General features: G+C 29.0%; 2 protein-coding genes across 5 annotated transcripts in view; both read left to right on the forward strand.

The window, feature by feature from the left end:
• Positions 1–17,068, forward strand: part of LOC126741286 (probable G-protein coupled receptor No18) — a 510,980-nt gene that overhangs the window by 128,323 nt on the left and 365,589 nt on the right. The window lies entirely within an intron of this gene.
• Positions 6,964–8,937, forward strand: LOC126741288 (uncharacterized). The gene is made up of 2 exons (XM_050447675.1): positions 6,964–8,733; positions 8,794–8,937. Exons 1-2 carry the CDS (start codon positions 7,965–7,967, stop codon positions 8,898–8,900), a joined length of 876 nt encoding a protein of 291 aa, XP_050303632.1. The 5' UTR covers positions 6,964–7,964; the 3' UTR covers positions 8,901–8,937.

A 17,068-nucleotide genomic window follows, 5' to 3' on the forward strand; every position in this document is an offset into this window, starting at 1 on the left:
AATAAAAATCTTATAACCTATAAAAAACCTGCAACTCCTTCACAATTTGAAGTTTTGTAGTTTTAACTCTTTCCGCTGAAGCAATACTGTCCCTTTGAAAAAGTCAGCACCATAGAAATATATATTATGTGATTTAAAGTAAGTGATGTAAAACTGAGTTTTGTCCAATATAACAAATTTTGCAAAATGTTAAAAATTTGTGTCTTAAAACATGATTTATTTATTAAGAAATCTATAATATTATATTAATAAAATATTTTATTTCCATAAAAATGCTTTGACAAAAATGCTGCCTTTTATTAGGACCTTCCTCTAACGAAGTCCGTTAAAAAAACACATAAATAGCTCATAAATGGTAATATTACTTATACTTAAACTCTATAATAATTAATAAAAATTTATCAGGTAAATATTTGTTGACGACGTCACTGGTAGAGAGTGCTTGTATCGGTGGCGTCAACAATGCGTTCGAGCGGCGTTGCGATGCCATTAACGTTTTCTCGTTTCTTCGTACTTTATTTTCATATTTCACGTATATTGACTTCGATATAGAGTATCTTATCAAATTTATTTTTAAAAAATGCTTGATATTTTATTAAAGGGGAGCAGTAGTATTGTTGTAAGTTTTCGGAAAAAACTGAAAACTTTTATGATATTATAAAGTGATTTTTGCCATTTCTCTATAAGCATTTGGCATCATTGTATCAGAGATGTTGCAAGCAAACAAACCTGCCCATAGTTCCACGGCATGCTACTTCTTGCCTTTCAATGTTCTAAGCATTAAATACAATAAATAAATTAATAGTAATATATACATTATATATTTATATACATTATATACATTATATAATATAACATTATAACAAATCCGAAAATACTCCCCAAAAATTTAAAGAACAAAAAACCAATTATACATTATCTTGCCCAAATTATGACTATTAAATCTACTATGCAAAAGTAACATCAATAAAATTAACAAAAAAAAATATTACAAATATACAGATATTTAACTATTTTTGCTGTTTTTTCTTTATCAGCCTTTTTCCTTTCTATTTTTCCCCTTTATTGTATATATTTTTGAGAAAATTCCAAACTAAATGCTGCATTTAAACAAAGATTAGGGAACTTGATCTTAAAGAAAAGAGATAGGTCTTTGTTACTATCACAAGAACGATATTTAGAAATTGTCAATAAGACCAAAGTAGCACTACAAAGGAAACGAGCTGGGCTTGAACTATCATTTAAACAATATTGTAGATTTAAACGATATGATTTTTTAACAGTTGTCAAAAAGGATAAACTGGTTAACAAAGATTATTTCGGAAACCAATCAGGCTTAATTTTAAATTGTGCAGCAGGTGAAATGTATGAAATCATACATACAGCTCATTTACAAATAGGACACAAAAGAGAAAAGACAATTAAAAATGTAAATAAGAAAAATACTGCAATATTACTAGAGAGGTCAGTTATTTATATTTAGACCTATGCAAATCCTGTGCTTTAAGGAAAAAAGCAGAAAGTAAAGGTTAACATGTAAAATTTATGGTTATGAGTCAAATTAACTTACGTTGCCAGGTAAGTTATATGTTTTTACTAAAAATGTTTATTTTGACAAAACATTAAAAAAAATTTGTCCGATTTTAGTTTTAAGGTTTGTATCAGCGGCTAAATTTCAAAAACTAAAATACCTATGTGTTAAGCTACTTGAAGTAGAGTAGAAAAGATAATATTACTTTTTAAATTACTAAACTAAGACTAAAAAATACAATTAAAAGTAAAAACCTTAAGTATTTATCAAAGAGTTACACAAATACAAAGATAAAGTCTAGTATTTTTTTTATGCTTTTTTCATTAATATTATTCTATTAATGAAAGTAATAATGAAATTAATTAGGAAGTGTAGGTTCAAGTTCTAATGCAGCCTATTTAGTGTTTTTTTTTATCTATGCCGCTCTCAAAAATTATTTAAAAAGATTTTTTACATTAATTATTTTTCCAAACAAAAGTTTATGTCTATGTAAATTAAAAAACTTTTTTATATAAAAAAATATTATTAAAAATTTTTTTTTTCTTTTAAATCAAGTCATTCATTACTATTTGATAAAGGATCTTGTTTGATAATTTTTTTTTTTAATTTAAGATGGCGGACTTACATTTTTAGGTACGTAGAATTTAAGTCTGTATGTTATTTTTATTGAGTCATTTTCTATTTGTAGGAAAATAATTAAATAAAACATACAATAATCGGTGATAATAATTAAGATTTCTGAAGTCTGCACTAACGCACATTACAACAATAACAACAGCAACAACAAAATCGTTAATTTGTTAAAAGAAAAAAAATATACATTTTATGAAAAAAGAAGGAAGCATGACAAAAAGGACCGTTCATCGATTATTAAAAAAAGCGCTACACATGCTCATTGTATTGAGGAAAGCATATGTGAACTATCATATACATAAGAAACAAAATAGCTTAATAATTCTAAATCAAAACTTACCTTAAAGAGGAATCAATGCCTGGTAAATGAAAGCACTATCATAAGTAATTACTCTATGAAAGAATTTAAAACGATTACAAGAAATATAATGTTAAGTTATGAAAAAAAAAAACAAAAATTAGCAAAGAGAATGAGCGTTGAAATAATGCCGTATGATGCTGAGGGATTAATAATTGGTGATTAAACCTAGTGTTGTGAATATGACTGGCAGGTCTTAAAATATTTTTTAAATGGGGAGGCTTATTATTATTTATAATGAGGTAAATATTAATATACATCTTACATCCATACATCCGATTTTGATAGTTATAGATTATTTAAAATGATTTTTTTTCTTGTTTTAGAGTTAGAGTTGTCAAGATACGCAACCTTGTATAGTATTCATTGAAGAGCTTTGTCACGTAGTAACATTCGATCTTTCACATCATTATGCCATGGTTGATATTTTTTTGTTATGCGAACTTTTTTTAAGTTCGTATGTTCGTATGTTTATTATCCTTTTATTTCATTAAGTTTAACCGGCTAATATCATTTTGTCATGGCCTACTATATAAATTTAAAAAAATTAAAATACTAGGTTAGAAAAACATACATTCTCATTGAATTTAAAAAAAAAACTATATCAAATACAGAGCATTTTACAGCTTTAGTTTATATAAAATCAATTTATTTGGATATTCCATTGATATATCTTTCCCTCTTGCACTCATGGAGTTCTTATGGGAAGTACTAGAAGAAGTAATTGGACATGCAAGTGCGATACCTTATTTTAAAGGCAATTGAAAATACTTTTTAAAAATTAGAAAATTCAATATGATGCCCATAAGAAAAAATAAAGTTGATGATGATCGAATAATTTTTTTTTTACGTCATGTTGTAGGACATAAAAAGTGCCAATAAAAAACTGTGTTTAGTTTTCCGATGTCTCTTTAAATAAAGTCGGTAGAAGGTAAAGACGATTTTGACAATGGTCTTTTTTGGATAACTCCGGGAGTATCCGGAATTTTAAAATTTTTAAACGTCATTTTATTATGCTTCAAATTGCGCAACCTTATCTCCATTTAACCAACCCTGTAACTCTTACAGTTTTCGAGATTCCAATGGTCACCCTCGAATTTGGGATACCCTGTACATTTTGTATAAATATAACATTTTTAGTTTTCAGATTAGATATTAGACTTAGATATTTAATAAAGGTACTTTTTTTAAAATTATATTTTTAATTCTGTTTGAGGGGTTTTCAGTATTTTTTTTTAATTCCAGATATTTGACATTATTTTTGTATTTTTTAGCCAGTCGAAGTCTATCTAAGTTTTTTTATGATATTCCAAGCTTAGTAAGTGATTTTTTACTTTATTCTAGATATTGAACTCAAACGTTTTATGCATTTCAGAACTTTAAAATATTTTATAATGTATTAAAGGTATTTAACGTCAATTTAGGATTGTTACTAGTACTTTAATTTATTTTGTATATGTTTTCCCATATTATTTTCATTCCAGATACTTTAGCCTAACTTTTTGTATGTTCCAGGAACTTGAACCATTTTTTTTAAACTTTTACGATTCGATGTTATTCCAGGTTTCTGATATTCTAAACTAGTTCCTGATATTTTAAGCTATTTTATAAATGTTCCAGACTACTTAATTATATATTTCTCTTGACATTATTTCATTAAATATATGAGATATTTTTTAAAAGTATGCTTTTTTATATAATTTCAAGCATTTCAATAATTTATTTTCTCAACTAGCATAATTCTTTTCACAATTTTACAAAAATTATTGCAGTATTCTTTCTGTATTATCACGAGAATATTTTTATGTGAACAATAAATTTATCTCCGTTTTTGCAGCAATATATTTAAGATGTAAATTGCTGAGTAATCCGTCATAATTAGAAAATTATTAACGATTCAAATGTTAACAGGATTATAAGAGAGTCTCCTCAAAGATATTCTGTGGACTAATTATCACTTTTGGCCCAAATGTTTTTTGTATTAATTAATTAATTTAAGAAACTTTATTATTCTTAGGGCAAAAAAATGCCTTTGCCAAATTGACAATTTTAGTGCAAAAACAGGCTTAATTACTGATTTTTGGTAAAAATATAGTTAAACTAAGTAATGACTATCTCCTAAGGGTTCTTAATGGGGCAAAACATCCCTTAAGAAGAGCCCTAATTTATAATAAATTTATTATCTTAAACAAACTACTGGTAAAACGAGCATTAAAACCCTAAAACATAAAGTACTGGAACTTGGTCAAAAGAATCTTTTTCGTTGTGTGGAATCTGGTGCATAAAGGCGAGTTTCTGGCAATAATGTTTCCTTTGGCAAAGTTTCATTATAATATGTGATGCTTTTCATGTAAAATATTTGGAAAACCTTTAACTTAATGTTAGGGTTTTCCGACTAACAAGGGTTTAATTACTTTTTATTACGACCGTCAGCTCTCTCATTTCTCTTATGAAACTGGGTTAATGTTACACCAGGGGATGAATAATTATTATTATGTGGATTTTTAGTGATAAGTTTAACTACCTTAATAAACAAAGTCCTCGTTTACGATTAACATCACCAAATGATTTGAAAGTTCATATAGTTTAATCTATTTAGAAAATCACATTAAAGCATATTAGCCGCTAATGGGTATCTTAATGTGTTTATGTTATAATAAAAAAATGATTATTATATGAGTTATCTGGTTAACTGTATAATTTATCTCTATAATTATATTCATTTTGTTTTCATAAAATTTGATTAACTATAAGAGAAAGAAACTCAGAACTATAAAAGAGATATAGAAAATAGGGATAGATAAATTATATAATAAAAGCATATTCTTGTAAATATATATTTTCCTATATTATTTTTATTAATTAAGCCGCAACATATTACATTACATATCGACTGTTGTATAACTCAGCTTTAACTATAATTACCTTTAATTTACTCTTCCATGCTTTTACCTCGATTTTCGCAATTACCCTAAAATGGACTATTAAATGCAAACTATTTCTCTATTAAAATCAAATTAAACTTCCTGGAAATTACTATGCCTAACTAAGCACGTAAATAATTACTTAACGTTCGACATTTCCGGTTTAATATTATTAAAATTGACCTTTAATTTGCCCGGAAGTTATATTGACAATTTAAATGTAAGGGACTTTGCTTAGTTATTAGCAAACTAAGTTTATTTTTCGGGTAATTGACAAGAAAGTAAATAACTGACTCATTTATTAAATTTGAAAAATATTTATGTTTGGTAAATATTCTGTTATATTGCAGAGCCCTAAAGATGAATTTAATATAATTCGAAACGTTGGCTAGATACAAATAGTTTTCTTTAGACTCACAGCAATATTATTAATAAAAATAAAAATAAAAGTTAGTTTAAGCGACCTAAAGTAAAAAAAAAGTAAAAATTAGCTTATTTCTTTGAATATTCTTAGTTTTATTAACATTCAAATATCATATAAACTTAATGAATAAACTTTCTTTCAACGGGTAAAAAGTGAACTTTTACAAGAATTTAACAACAACTGAATATTAGATGATGATAAATGATTAAAAAACAACTTTAAATAAATATTAAAAAAAAAATAAAAGAATAAAAAACGTAACAAATAAAATAGTAAATAAATTTGTATTATTTTTTTTTCTCTCTTGTAGTTGTTCTTGTTATTAATAATTCTTATTTTTTAATAAACGCACAAAACGATCAAACATAAAAATCCCAATTTGTCAGGTTGGTAAAAAAACACTTTCAAACTAAATTGAACAATATTTCTTTATGTTTTTTAACTATGCCAATAAAATAATTAAACTTAACGAATTAAAATGAAAACATGTAAAAAAAACTGTTGAAATACTTTTTGGTTATATTATTGCAAACGAAAAAAAAGTATAAAATTTTCATAAAATCAATATTTTATGCTCCTGTTAACCGTAAATTATTATAACCGTAAATTTGATTTTTTTTCAATTATGAATTGTTTTATGTTTATCATTGGATGGTATATTTAATTAAATTCAAAAAAAGAAATGTTATAGTATAAAATTTGAATTAGGAACAAATCAATACATTTATTATTTTAAACGAATAAATAGGTAAAATTTAATATTAAATAACCAATTTTAAGAACTGCATTTACATATACAATGTTTTGCATTAAAAGATTATTAGAGTACATATTTCCCTAAAAAAAGAGATCATCACATATGACACTATATATAACGTAAACTTGTTTGTAAGTTTCTTTGGTTTATATATGAAGACCACAGGGGAAAAACGTGTTAAGTCAAGAAATTTGTGAAATCGAACTAATCAGAAAAAATGATAGGTTAAAAGGTATATTATCTATATACACGGCCATATAGGGGAATAACGTGAACAGTCACCAGTTTTAACAAGAATAAATATTGGTGTACTAGGAAAGAATGTGTTAAGTCCACGCGATACAATGAAAAAACGTGTTAAGTCACTTTTGTCGTTATCTTGCGCGTATATAAATTAGTCGTTTGGCAGTCGTTGTTTATATCTTCGGCAAGTAAGGTTAACAGTACCCGCGTAAAAAAGGTTTTGTTTGTTATTGCTGTTAGTGAAAAACAATACAATAGACAAAGTGAAAAACAATACAATAATTTAAGTGATTGTGAAGATTATGAGACAAAGCCAGTAAGCACAACAAAGAGAAAATGTACGGGTCGGGTAAGAGATGCTACCAAGTTAAAGAGGCTTCAGTTACATGTAACTGGTGATGCCTGTCAATGCCGACGATACAGATGTTTTGAAAAGATAACTGCAGATGAAAGAATGGACATTGTACGAAAGTTTAATCTAATAAAAAGTTGGAATGATCAAACAGCCTATTTAACAGGCCTAATTTCACTTTGTCCAGTGGCCTAGCGCCGACCTCGATTACCGGAAGATGAGAGTGTCCTGAGAACTTCAACGTTTTATTACAAGGTGCGTATAGTTCGTGAGAATGTAGCAGTTGAAGAGTGAGTTTGCAAGAATGCGTTTGTTTCTCTACATGGTTTAACAAGACGTAGAATAGAAACCATACAAAAGAGTCTCCAGATGAGTGGAACTGCACCTATTTATAAACGCGGCAGACATTTGCATAGAAAACACAAACTAAGCATTGAAACTAAAAACAAAATTTTAAAACACATTAAAAGTTTCAAGGCTAGATCAAGCCACTACAATCTTAATAAAACTAAGAGAATTTCTTTATCTGCCGAGTTAAATGTGAAAAAATGTATGATATGTTTAAAGAAAAATTTCCTCAAGTTAAGGCTATAAGGCTTATAGTTATGAAACTTACCGCTCCATATTTTGCAGCAAGTTTAATATATCCTTTGGATATCCCCGTAGGGATACTTGTAGCTTCTGCGACCAATTAAAAGTACAGATTGATGCATGCCAAGAAGAAAAGGGCACTAAGGATTTGATGTTTCAACAAAAACTACATCTAGCGAAAACCGAGGTATTATACGCACGTAAAAAGCAGGCCAGGTTGAGGAGTCGAACAAAGGCAGACACAGAAGCAATATGCATGGATTTCGGAAGAAATTTGCCTATGCCGAATTTATCCACGAATGATGTGTACTACAGCCGGCAGTTATCATTATTTTCATTTATTGTACACAAACTTTCAAATTCTAAAGTATTCTTCTATGCTTATCCTGAGACAGTAGGAAAAAAGGGCGCAAACGAAGTCTGCTCATTTTTCGATTCGTGCTCCGGACAGAATAAGAACTTTCCAGTGGTCAAATTTTTACATTACTTAGTTCATCATCGTTCCAAGCTTGAGTCCATTGAAGTCACATTTCCCATTCTAGGTCACTCCTACTTGGAATGTGATAAGGATATGGGGATATTAAACGGAAAGTTTCGTGCGGAAGTACCGGATGACTGGTGTAAACACATAGAAACCGCTCGTTTAAAGCCCGCACCATTTCTTGTTGAAAAAGTTAATCGTTATATGATTAGAAATTGGATAGATTTTCTATCTGCAATGTATGTAGAAAAATGTCCTTTCGCCACACGTCCAATCCGGCCATTAAAAATTACCAAGGAATATTCTCGCTTAGTTTTTCATCGATATACTTACAATGGTCTTTGGAACTCGTCAGTTATTGTACCTCCAAGAAAAAAGAGAACCACTGGTCCGCCGCTACCCGACGGTCAGTTTTACCAGCCACCAGTTGCAACTTTTGGTTAGTAGGCTCGTTTTGACTTTTGCAACAATTTAATTATCAGTAATTTTTTTTATACAGATGATACACCTATCCCTTTGGAAAAATGCAAGGACCTGCAGAAGAAGAAGAAAAAATTTTGCACCTCAGAGAGTCAGCTATTGTCACTAAATTACATGCCTAATTAATACTTTGTTTTTTACAGATTTTTTCAGTTTATCCCATAAGAACCGAACCCAGAAGAAAAGTTTTATTTTTTTCTATTATAACAACCATTATTTTATAAATACCTACATATAAATAAAATAATAAATTATACTTTATGTTTGGTAAATAAATAACAGAGTATAAATAATTACTTAAGCAAAATTTAAATATAAATTAATCAATCGCCACTGACTTAGCAGACTGTTTCTTTCATTGTATAAGTATATACAATGAAAGAACGTGCTAAGTCAGTGACATAACACCTTTTTCCCCGGTATTCGAAGTTGTTTAAAACTTCGACACATTGTGAAGTACCAGTTTGATATTATATTACAAAATGTCATTGAGGACATAGAGCAAGGTCATAGCTTTAATATGATGGCAAATAAAGAACAATTTTGCAAGCCGTGTAATTATCGTAGCGTTTCTAACGTTAAAATTCGTTTCCTGTCAAAAAATAGATAAATGACTTGGCACGTTTTTCACCTGTGGTCTTCATATGTATACGCAAATATATTATTTTAACCAATAAAACTCTTTTACATAACATTTGTTGATTTAAATGGCACCTATTTCTGCGTAACTTAAAAAATTCAATTTATCGTTAAATAAAAAAATTGATTTCAACGAATATAAAAACAAAATATAAATATTTAAAGAATAAGACATAAATACAAACTTTACAATTTAATAAATATATTTATCAAAATGAAGGTGCCACATTACACTTAAACGAATACATTTCATATAATAAATATTAAATTCATTAAAATTTATTGTAAGAGTACTTATTTAATAATTAAATTAAGATAAATAAGTATAGAGTCAAGAATAAATTGTATATAATACGTATTTACATATGTATATGATATATGTTTAATGAATAATTTTCCATGAAAAATGAAATTAATTGAATTTACTCTTAAAAGATAATAATAACAATCATGGAAAAAAAATGTAAAATTCAGCGTGTTTTTTCAAAAGCTTTTTTTTAAAAAGTATGTTATATAAAATTTTATTATATATATAAAAAGTATTTTAATGAATATATAGAGAAACAGTTAAATATTTAAAGAATAGAAAATATAAAAACTTTGCAAATAAATAAACAAATTATTTTACAAAATTAAAAAAGCAAAATTGGACTTTGACAAATTAATTTTAGCATCAAAAAAATTAAATCATAATCAATGCATTTGTTTAATAATCCATGAACAAAGGTAAATGTTAAAAAATTAGTTGGGTCGAGTTTATAAATATTTAATTAATTAAAATTTATCTCAAGATGATTTTTTAATAAATAAATTCTATAAATAAATTTAAAAAAATAATAATGTATGGAGTCATAAATCAAAAAAACATATATTTTAGGGCACAACATTGAAAATAAGATAACAAAGAAAACTAAATAAACAAGCAATTTTTAATGATTAAATTAATTAAATATATCATTAGGTAGATATTAATAAAAATATAAAAAAAATTAAGATTATTGAATAAATATGTATAACCAATAAGGAAATAAGCAGTTTGGGTTTTAGGACATTTTTTCACCATAAAAAACAAAAAAAAAATTTCAGTAAAGAATTCTATTAAGCAAGCTTCGTGTTGTAGACACTCAAAGAATAAACATTTGACTCATTACATATTACTAGTATAGTTAAAAATTCAATTTTAACATAATTTATTTCAATAATCAATCGTGCCAATACCTGCCAAAGCAAAAATATATTTACTTACAAGTAACATTGACCTCAATTGCCTCAATTATCCTCCAAGTATTCCTTAACTTTACCCCATAATTAATTTTGCAAGCCTAATTGTTATGTCTCCCAACTCGCGTAATAAACCCCGAATATTTTATTACGGAAATCAAATTAAATTTTCTGGAAATGACTTCACTTAACTAACATTGAAATAATCACTTTAACTTCGATCGTTTCCGCACGTATATCAAATTGACTCGTTAAATGTCATCAAGTTTTATTGACGAATTTGACTGAATTCCAGGAAACTTATGTAAATTATATTAGTTTGATTTTGTAGTTGATTGTTCTGAAAAGGTTTATTTTATTAATTATGTGGGGTAGATCGTGTAAAGGTTATGCAATTTTATTAATATTAATTTAAGAAGTAGTTATAGTAACAACACATGCATTTTTTTGGCAAAAAATCAATGATTATGAACAGAAATAATATTACACAAAAAGTAAATTCAAACAATATATTCTAACAACACGAACGCAGAAAGTTATCTATTCACTGCCAGATCCACCTTCCTTACATTTATGGCATGTAATTACGTTATCACTGTGTTCCTTACACACTAATTAATGACAAGTATTACATGTAATTGTAGTAACTCTATTCTATTTTCTGCCGCAGATGAAGCATCTTCCTCTGATTTTTCTGGGTGGCTCTTCCTCTGCGTCGTTTACTTGAACTTTTCTATACCTAGATAGAAAATGTCTGATATCTATAGGTAAAGTAGATATTGCAGCTCTTTCAGACAAATGAGTTCTCATCGATGACAGAGAAAGCCATTTTAGGAAAAGTCTTCTGTATTTGTGAGGAGAATAAGGATGGATGGCGTTATATAAAACTTGGCTATTGATTCCTGCTATATTTAGTAACTGAAAGAAAAAAGTTACTCTACTATAGGCCATCTCCTTGTTCTTCTTCCAACAGAAAACATATTGCACATTTTGTCCGCTGTGTCCACACCCCCCTTTGTGATATTATAATTCAATATAATTTCACGTTTGTTGGTATCTGGGTCAATGGAAGAGTCGTCGTACATAGTAGAAATCAAAACAACGCATTTGAAATCCGGAAATGGATGGCCCAACCAATCTATTTTTATTTGGCAAAAACTCTATTGGCAGCTCCCGTTTATTTTTTTTAGAGTCCCGATAAATGTTATTTTATCTTGTAACACCTCCAGTGCCAAAGGGTAACTTGAATACCAATTGTCGCAAGTTAAATTCCGGTTACTTTCTTTCTGTTCTGTTCAGTTGGCGAGTTTAATTGATTGTATTGACCGTCTGGTTGTTTTCCACAGTAGAGCTCTAATTTACTGATATAAACTGTTTTAGCATCACAAAGCACAAACACCTTCAACCCATATTTGCAAGGTTTGTTGGGTATGTACTGGACAAAGCTGCACCTCCCTCTAAATGCAATCAACATTTCTATGGTTAAAATTCACGAAGAGAGTAGTTTTTTCCTGAATTATAAACAAATTTGTCCAAAATAAATCGCACCGGGGCCAGCTTATCGGTTTTTTTTCTTTCGTTCCTTGTTCCTTTGTTATCAAATCTAATATTTGCCAGCAAAAAAAGAAATCTTTTTTAATTCATGCAAGCTCGAAATATTTCTGATCCGGTTCCGTCTTTAGTCCATAATTCCAAAAAATTGGTGTGATTTTGCTTCTTACATCGACATAAAAACAATAACCCGATAAAAGCAATTATTTCCATTTTTGAAACGTCCTTTGCGTCTCTTTCTCGATTAAAATTTACCCGAACTTTTGAAATTTCCAAATTAGTATACTGAATGATATGTTCAATCATTTCATCATCAACAATTTTTGCGAAAGCACTCATCTCATCAGTTATGTCACGGGCGCATTGCTTTGGCCCTGGTAGTATTTTTATTATATTTTTGCTTTTGGGTTTAGTAGATTTACACATAGCGTAACTTTTATACCAAATAGTTGTTTTATCCTTGCCAACATATTAACCTTCTCTATTGGCCACTAACACGGAGAGAGGAATATCTTCGGAGCCTGAACTTTGATCATCTTCCACTTCATCTTGTTCTTCTTGCTCGCTTATTTCTTGTTCGGAGTTTGAATTGTGTTTATCTTCCTCTATATCTTCATTTTCATCAGATATGTCACCTTCCCCGCCAATTTCTTCTTCGGAATCCGTATCACATATAACTTGGGCCACAGCTTCCAATTCATTTTGGGTTAAGCTTTTCGGATTTTTTATCTTTATTCGATGCCTGAAAATAAAAAATATATAAATTTAATTTACAAACGTGTATAGGTACCTTCGTGGCACCAACAGAGGTAATCTTGTACTCCCACTTAGATTTCCATTACTAATAATATTTACATATGCACACACTTCAAAATAAATGATTTTTTGTTGAAAAACTAAAAAATATATTATTTTAATGTACTTACATAATTACTCGCGTTAGTGTATTGTGTATACCACGACAAACTTCTCGGGATATTCGACCTTCTACTCACAGAAAACAGCTCAAGGTTTTTTTTTTCCTCTTTGTGTTCTGTGCTTCTACTTAGGCGATCAAAACCGTATTGGCACTGCATTTGGAAGATACATCGAGCGAAGCATAGCCAGCTCGGTGACGCCGAAAAAGTAATCGTATGGAATCGGCAGCGGTTGGCGCCAATTTGATGTATTTTTTACACCAGTGCGAGCAGTTAAAGGTTAAAGAATATGAAAAATAAATACATGCTTCTAAATATAAAGTTATTACGTATACTCAAAAATGCCTAATATGAAACTATAAATTATTATATTGGTCTTGAATTATTATATTGGTATCGTGTCGTCTGCGAAGCTTTCGCAACGTCGATATTTGTTACAGTTTGTCTATTATATTAAAATAGGCACAGTTAAGGCCATCTATGTTGGTTGCTTTATTGACAGATTTTTTTATATGAATCATTTCTGAAATAATTCTCTTTTTGCAGTTCGTTTGTTCGATCGATACACTTTCAAAGTCGAAACTATGTCCTGTTTCTTGTCTGTGTTGTTCTTAAGCAGTAGGGTTTATTTTTGAATGAATGTTTTTTTGGTCATTTTTGTTTCCTCTAATTCTATCCTTTAAGTATTGCGAGGTTTATCCAATGTAGCATTTATCATATTCGTCACATGGAATCCGATAAATTTGATTGTAATGGGTTTTCTGTTTTTACTTTTAACTTAGAGAAATACTTGGTTTTCATCATGTTGCAACATTTTTGTGTTACTGTTATTTGTTTGTTATTAAAAATTATGGATTTCTCTATAGTAATTTTTATTTTTTCTGTTAGTCCTTGTACTTATAATAATTTGCAAAATATTTTTTCATCATTTGGCGCTGGTTGTTATGTACTGTTTACGATGTTAGGTTTATAGAGTTTATTTGTATTAGTGAGAGTGGTTAATTGTTGTTTAAAAGCATTTTTTTTAATGTATTTTAAATTTGAATTCTTATAATATCTTAAGTATTAAGACGATAGTGCAAAATATTTATATTTTAAATTCTTAATTATATTGATTTTATCCTTGTTTCGTTCTCTATCCTTTTGTTACTTTTTGCTAATTTTACTTATTTTTATTTAACATAAGTTTTTTTAACATTGTTTATTTTGGTTTATTTGCATTTAATTTGCATATAAAAGTTCACCCGGTATAACACACGCGTTTCTTGGTAAATTCTTAATATTTAAACTCGACCTATCTTACATTTCCTTATTCTCTTACTCCAATGTTCCTTCCATAAAGCCTTGCTCTTTTATCCTACTTTACCTTATGGACCCTTCGGGGCGAGAGGAGTAAGCTATTTGACGGAGGTCATCCGCCAAAAACTTAAAATACGGAACAGGTGTGCGATACCGGAAAGCAATAGTACTATGGCAATTATTGAATCGGTACCTAAATCTCATGCGAGAAAATACCGAAGTGGATCATGTGTTTGTCCATTTAATGAAAGCTGATTGGGGTGTTTCTTATATCATCCTTTACTTCATTTATTACTAGGGTAAGTCGAGTCATTTTTTTTTCTTTCACGTTAAATTGTGTCTCTTCTTATTTTGTTTCTATTTTATTTCACTCATTACATAGTTACTAAGGGTGTGCGTCGAAAACAGAGGAATCACCTTATTTCAGTGTGACTGGAGCAGCGTCCCTATTTTTTTATAGTCTGACCTTGATAACTTAATAAATTATTAAGATTGAAATAACCTTGATTTAAGTAATTAAACATATATTATAAACAGGCCCGAAACAATCCTTTTAAGGGGTGTAAAGAAAAATAATGAATCGCTTTGAAAATGTTATCTTTACTTAAAGGCTGATACTAGATATGTATCATAAGCCTACATTTTCAAAGCGACTATGATTAAAACATAAAGAAATGATATCTAGTTATTTTTCTCCTTTTCAAAATTAAACTGTAGTTTTGGATGATAGCTGTTGAATAGAGTTAGAATAGTTAAATGTTGGTTTCTTGGAACAGCAGTTACAATATCGTCTACATATCTTCTATAAAACGAAATTTTCAATGGCAATCTATCAATTAGAGTATTTTGTAAATCTTGCATAACAAGATCTGCACATACTGGTGAAAAACAATTTCCTGTTCGAAGCCCAAAAGTTTGCATCTAGAAAATGTCATGATATTGAAAGTAATTGTTTTAAAAGGTAAAATTAAGGAGGTCTAGAAAAACAGATAACTTCATAGTCCGCGAAAGAATTAGAACATTTTTCTTACGAAATCAAAAGAATGTTGAATAAATCATTCATCTTTGATAAACATTTGACCCAGAATATTACTAAGGAATTTGGTTAAGTTGTAAAGTGGAGACCCAATGAAGGAAACAATTGGCCTAAAAGAATATTACAAACGATTAACTCTTATTTAACTCGTTAAAGAAAAAAAAACATTAACTTACAAAAGATAAAAATTACAATAATATAATCTTAGTCTACAATGGTATGTTATGTGTAAAACCGAAAGCGCTTAGCCCATATATTTTGATTTTTAAACCGAAATATTTCCAGTTGGTTTTACTAAGACTTCTTATGAAGTTTGGGAGAATTTCTTCCAGTTTTTTTACCTTTTCTTCAAGAAGATCGATGTTTTGGTATAACAGCTTTTCTTTTTCCTTAAGCGAGAAAGAATATCAATCTTACAGTTTATTAGGTCCTTCATAATCTTATGCTCAGTGGAAAGAGACTTCGTGGGCTTGTCAATCCGTAAGGAACATTGTACAATTTGCTCTAATTTTGAGTATAGTTTTTTTGCAATATTTGGTTTTATTTTCTTTCTTTTCGCATATCCTTAGACGCAACTATGGCTACCAATTACAACCATGGTTGTATCATGGCACTCTAATGCAGCCAAAATTCAGAACCTTTTAATTATTTATAGTTATACAGGGTGTTTGGCGAAGGGTTAGCCAAACTTGGTGGGCATATAGATAGGCTCAGCTAGAACATATTTTCTTAATAAACTCGTGTTCTAAATGTCTCGGGTTTTTTTCAAAAAATTATGCCTTTTGACATCTTTAAATTTTTTCAGCATACTTTTCACGTTTTTTTTTACATTTGTATTTAGTCTGTAATGTATCCTGAATCTAAAAAAATCAATATCAAGTACAAATAATATCGAAATAATTCGATTTGAGCTCAAAAAGTTAATACAAGTAGCAAAAAATGTCATAAAAGGTAACTTTAACTTGACGCAAAAAAGAACTAAAATCTATCAAGATGTTCAGGTAGTTTTAAAAACATCTCCAGTTAATACTCTTTTTAATGATGATATACGATGTGTAACACAAAGCCGACTAACTTGCCACAATTCATGACTTTACAGGACAATAAAGTAAAAAAAAAATATTTTCGTCGCCGTGCATTTCCACTGTCGTCAAGACGAAGCCGCATCTCTTTTCTGATAGTTTGAAAAGCGGCATCGATTCTTTGAATAGTCAAATGATGAGATCGTGGAACATGTTATGGGATTGTTGTTGTGATACATATTGTTGTTGTTATTTGACATTTGTCATTTGTTGTGGTGTAACTTTTTAGCTTTCTTACGTACCCAAGTCGTTAATTTAATATTGTATCGTTTTTGTAGTTGTTAATGTTATTGTTAATACTGTTGTTATTGTTGCTGTTAATTAAGTTTTTATATTGTTTTTGTGACTTTCCTTATTTTCGTATCATTATCGCCACAATAGCTGCATACACTATCGAAGGATACGCCGATATTGTCTTTGTTTATAAAAGAGCCAATGGTAATACGCGAGAAGCACAAAGAATTTATGAGGAGCAATACCCCAATAGGCGTGTGCCACACCACAACACTTTTGCTAACACTTTTCGTCGATTAAGGGAAACAGGCAATC

This window comes from Anthonomus grandis, chromosome 10, assembly GCF_022605725.1.
Source record: "Anthonomus grandis grandis chromosome 10, icAntGran1.3, whole genome shotgun sequence".
In the NCBI taxonomy this organism is placed as follows: domain Eukaryota; kingdom Metazoa; phylum Arthropoda; class Insecta; order Coleoptera; family Curculionidae; genus Anthonomus; species Anthonomus grandis.

Excerpts from the sequence above, each read along its gene's own strand:
- LOC126741288 (XM_050447675.1), top strand. The coding sequence starts at position 7,965 with ATGTTTCAACAAAAACTACATCTAGCGAAAACCGAGGTATTATACGCA. Across the intron at positions 8,734-8,793 it reads GCCACCAGTTGCAACTTTTG|ATGATACACCTATCCCTTTG; the intron begins GTTAGTAGGCTC and ends TTTTTTATACAG.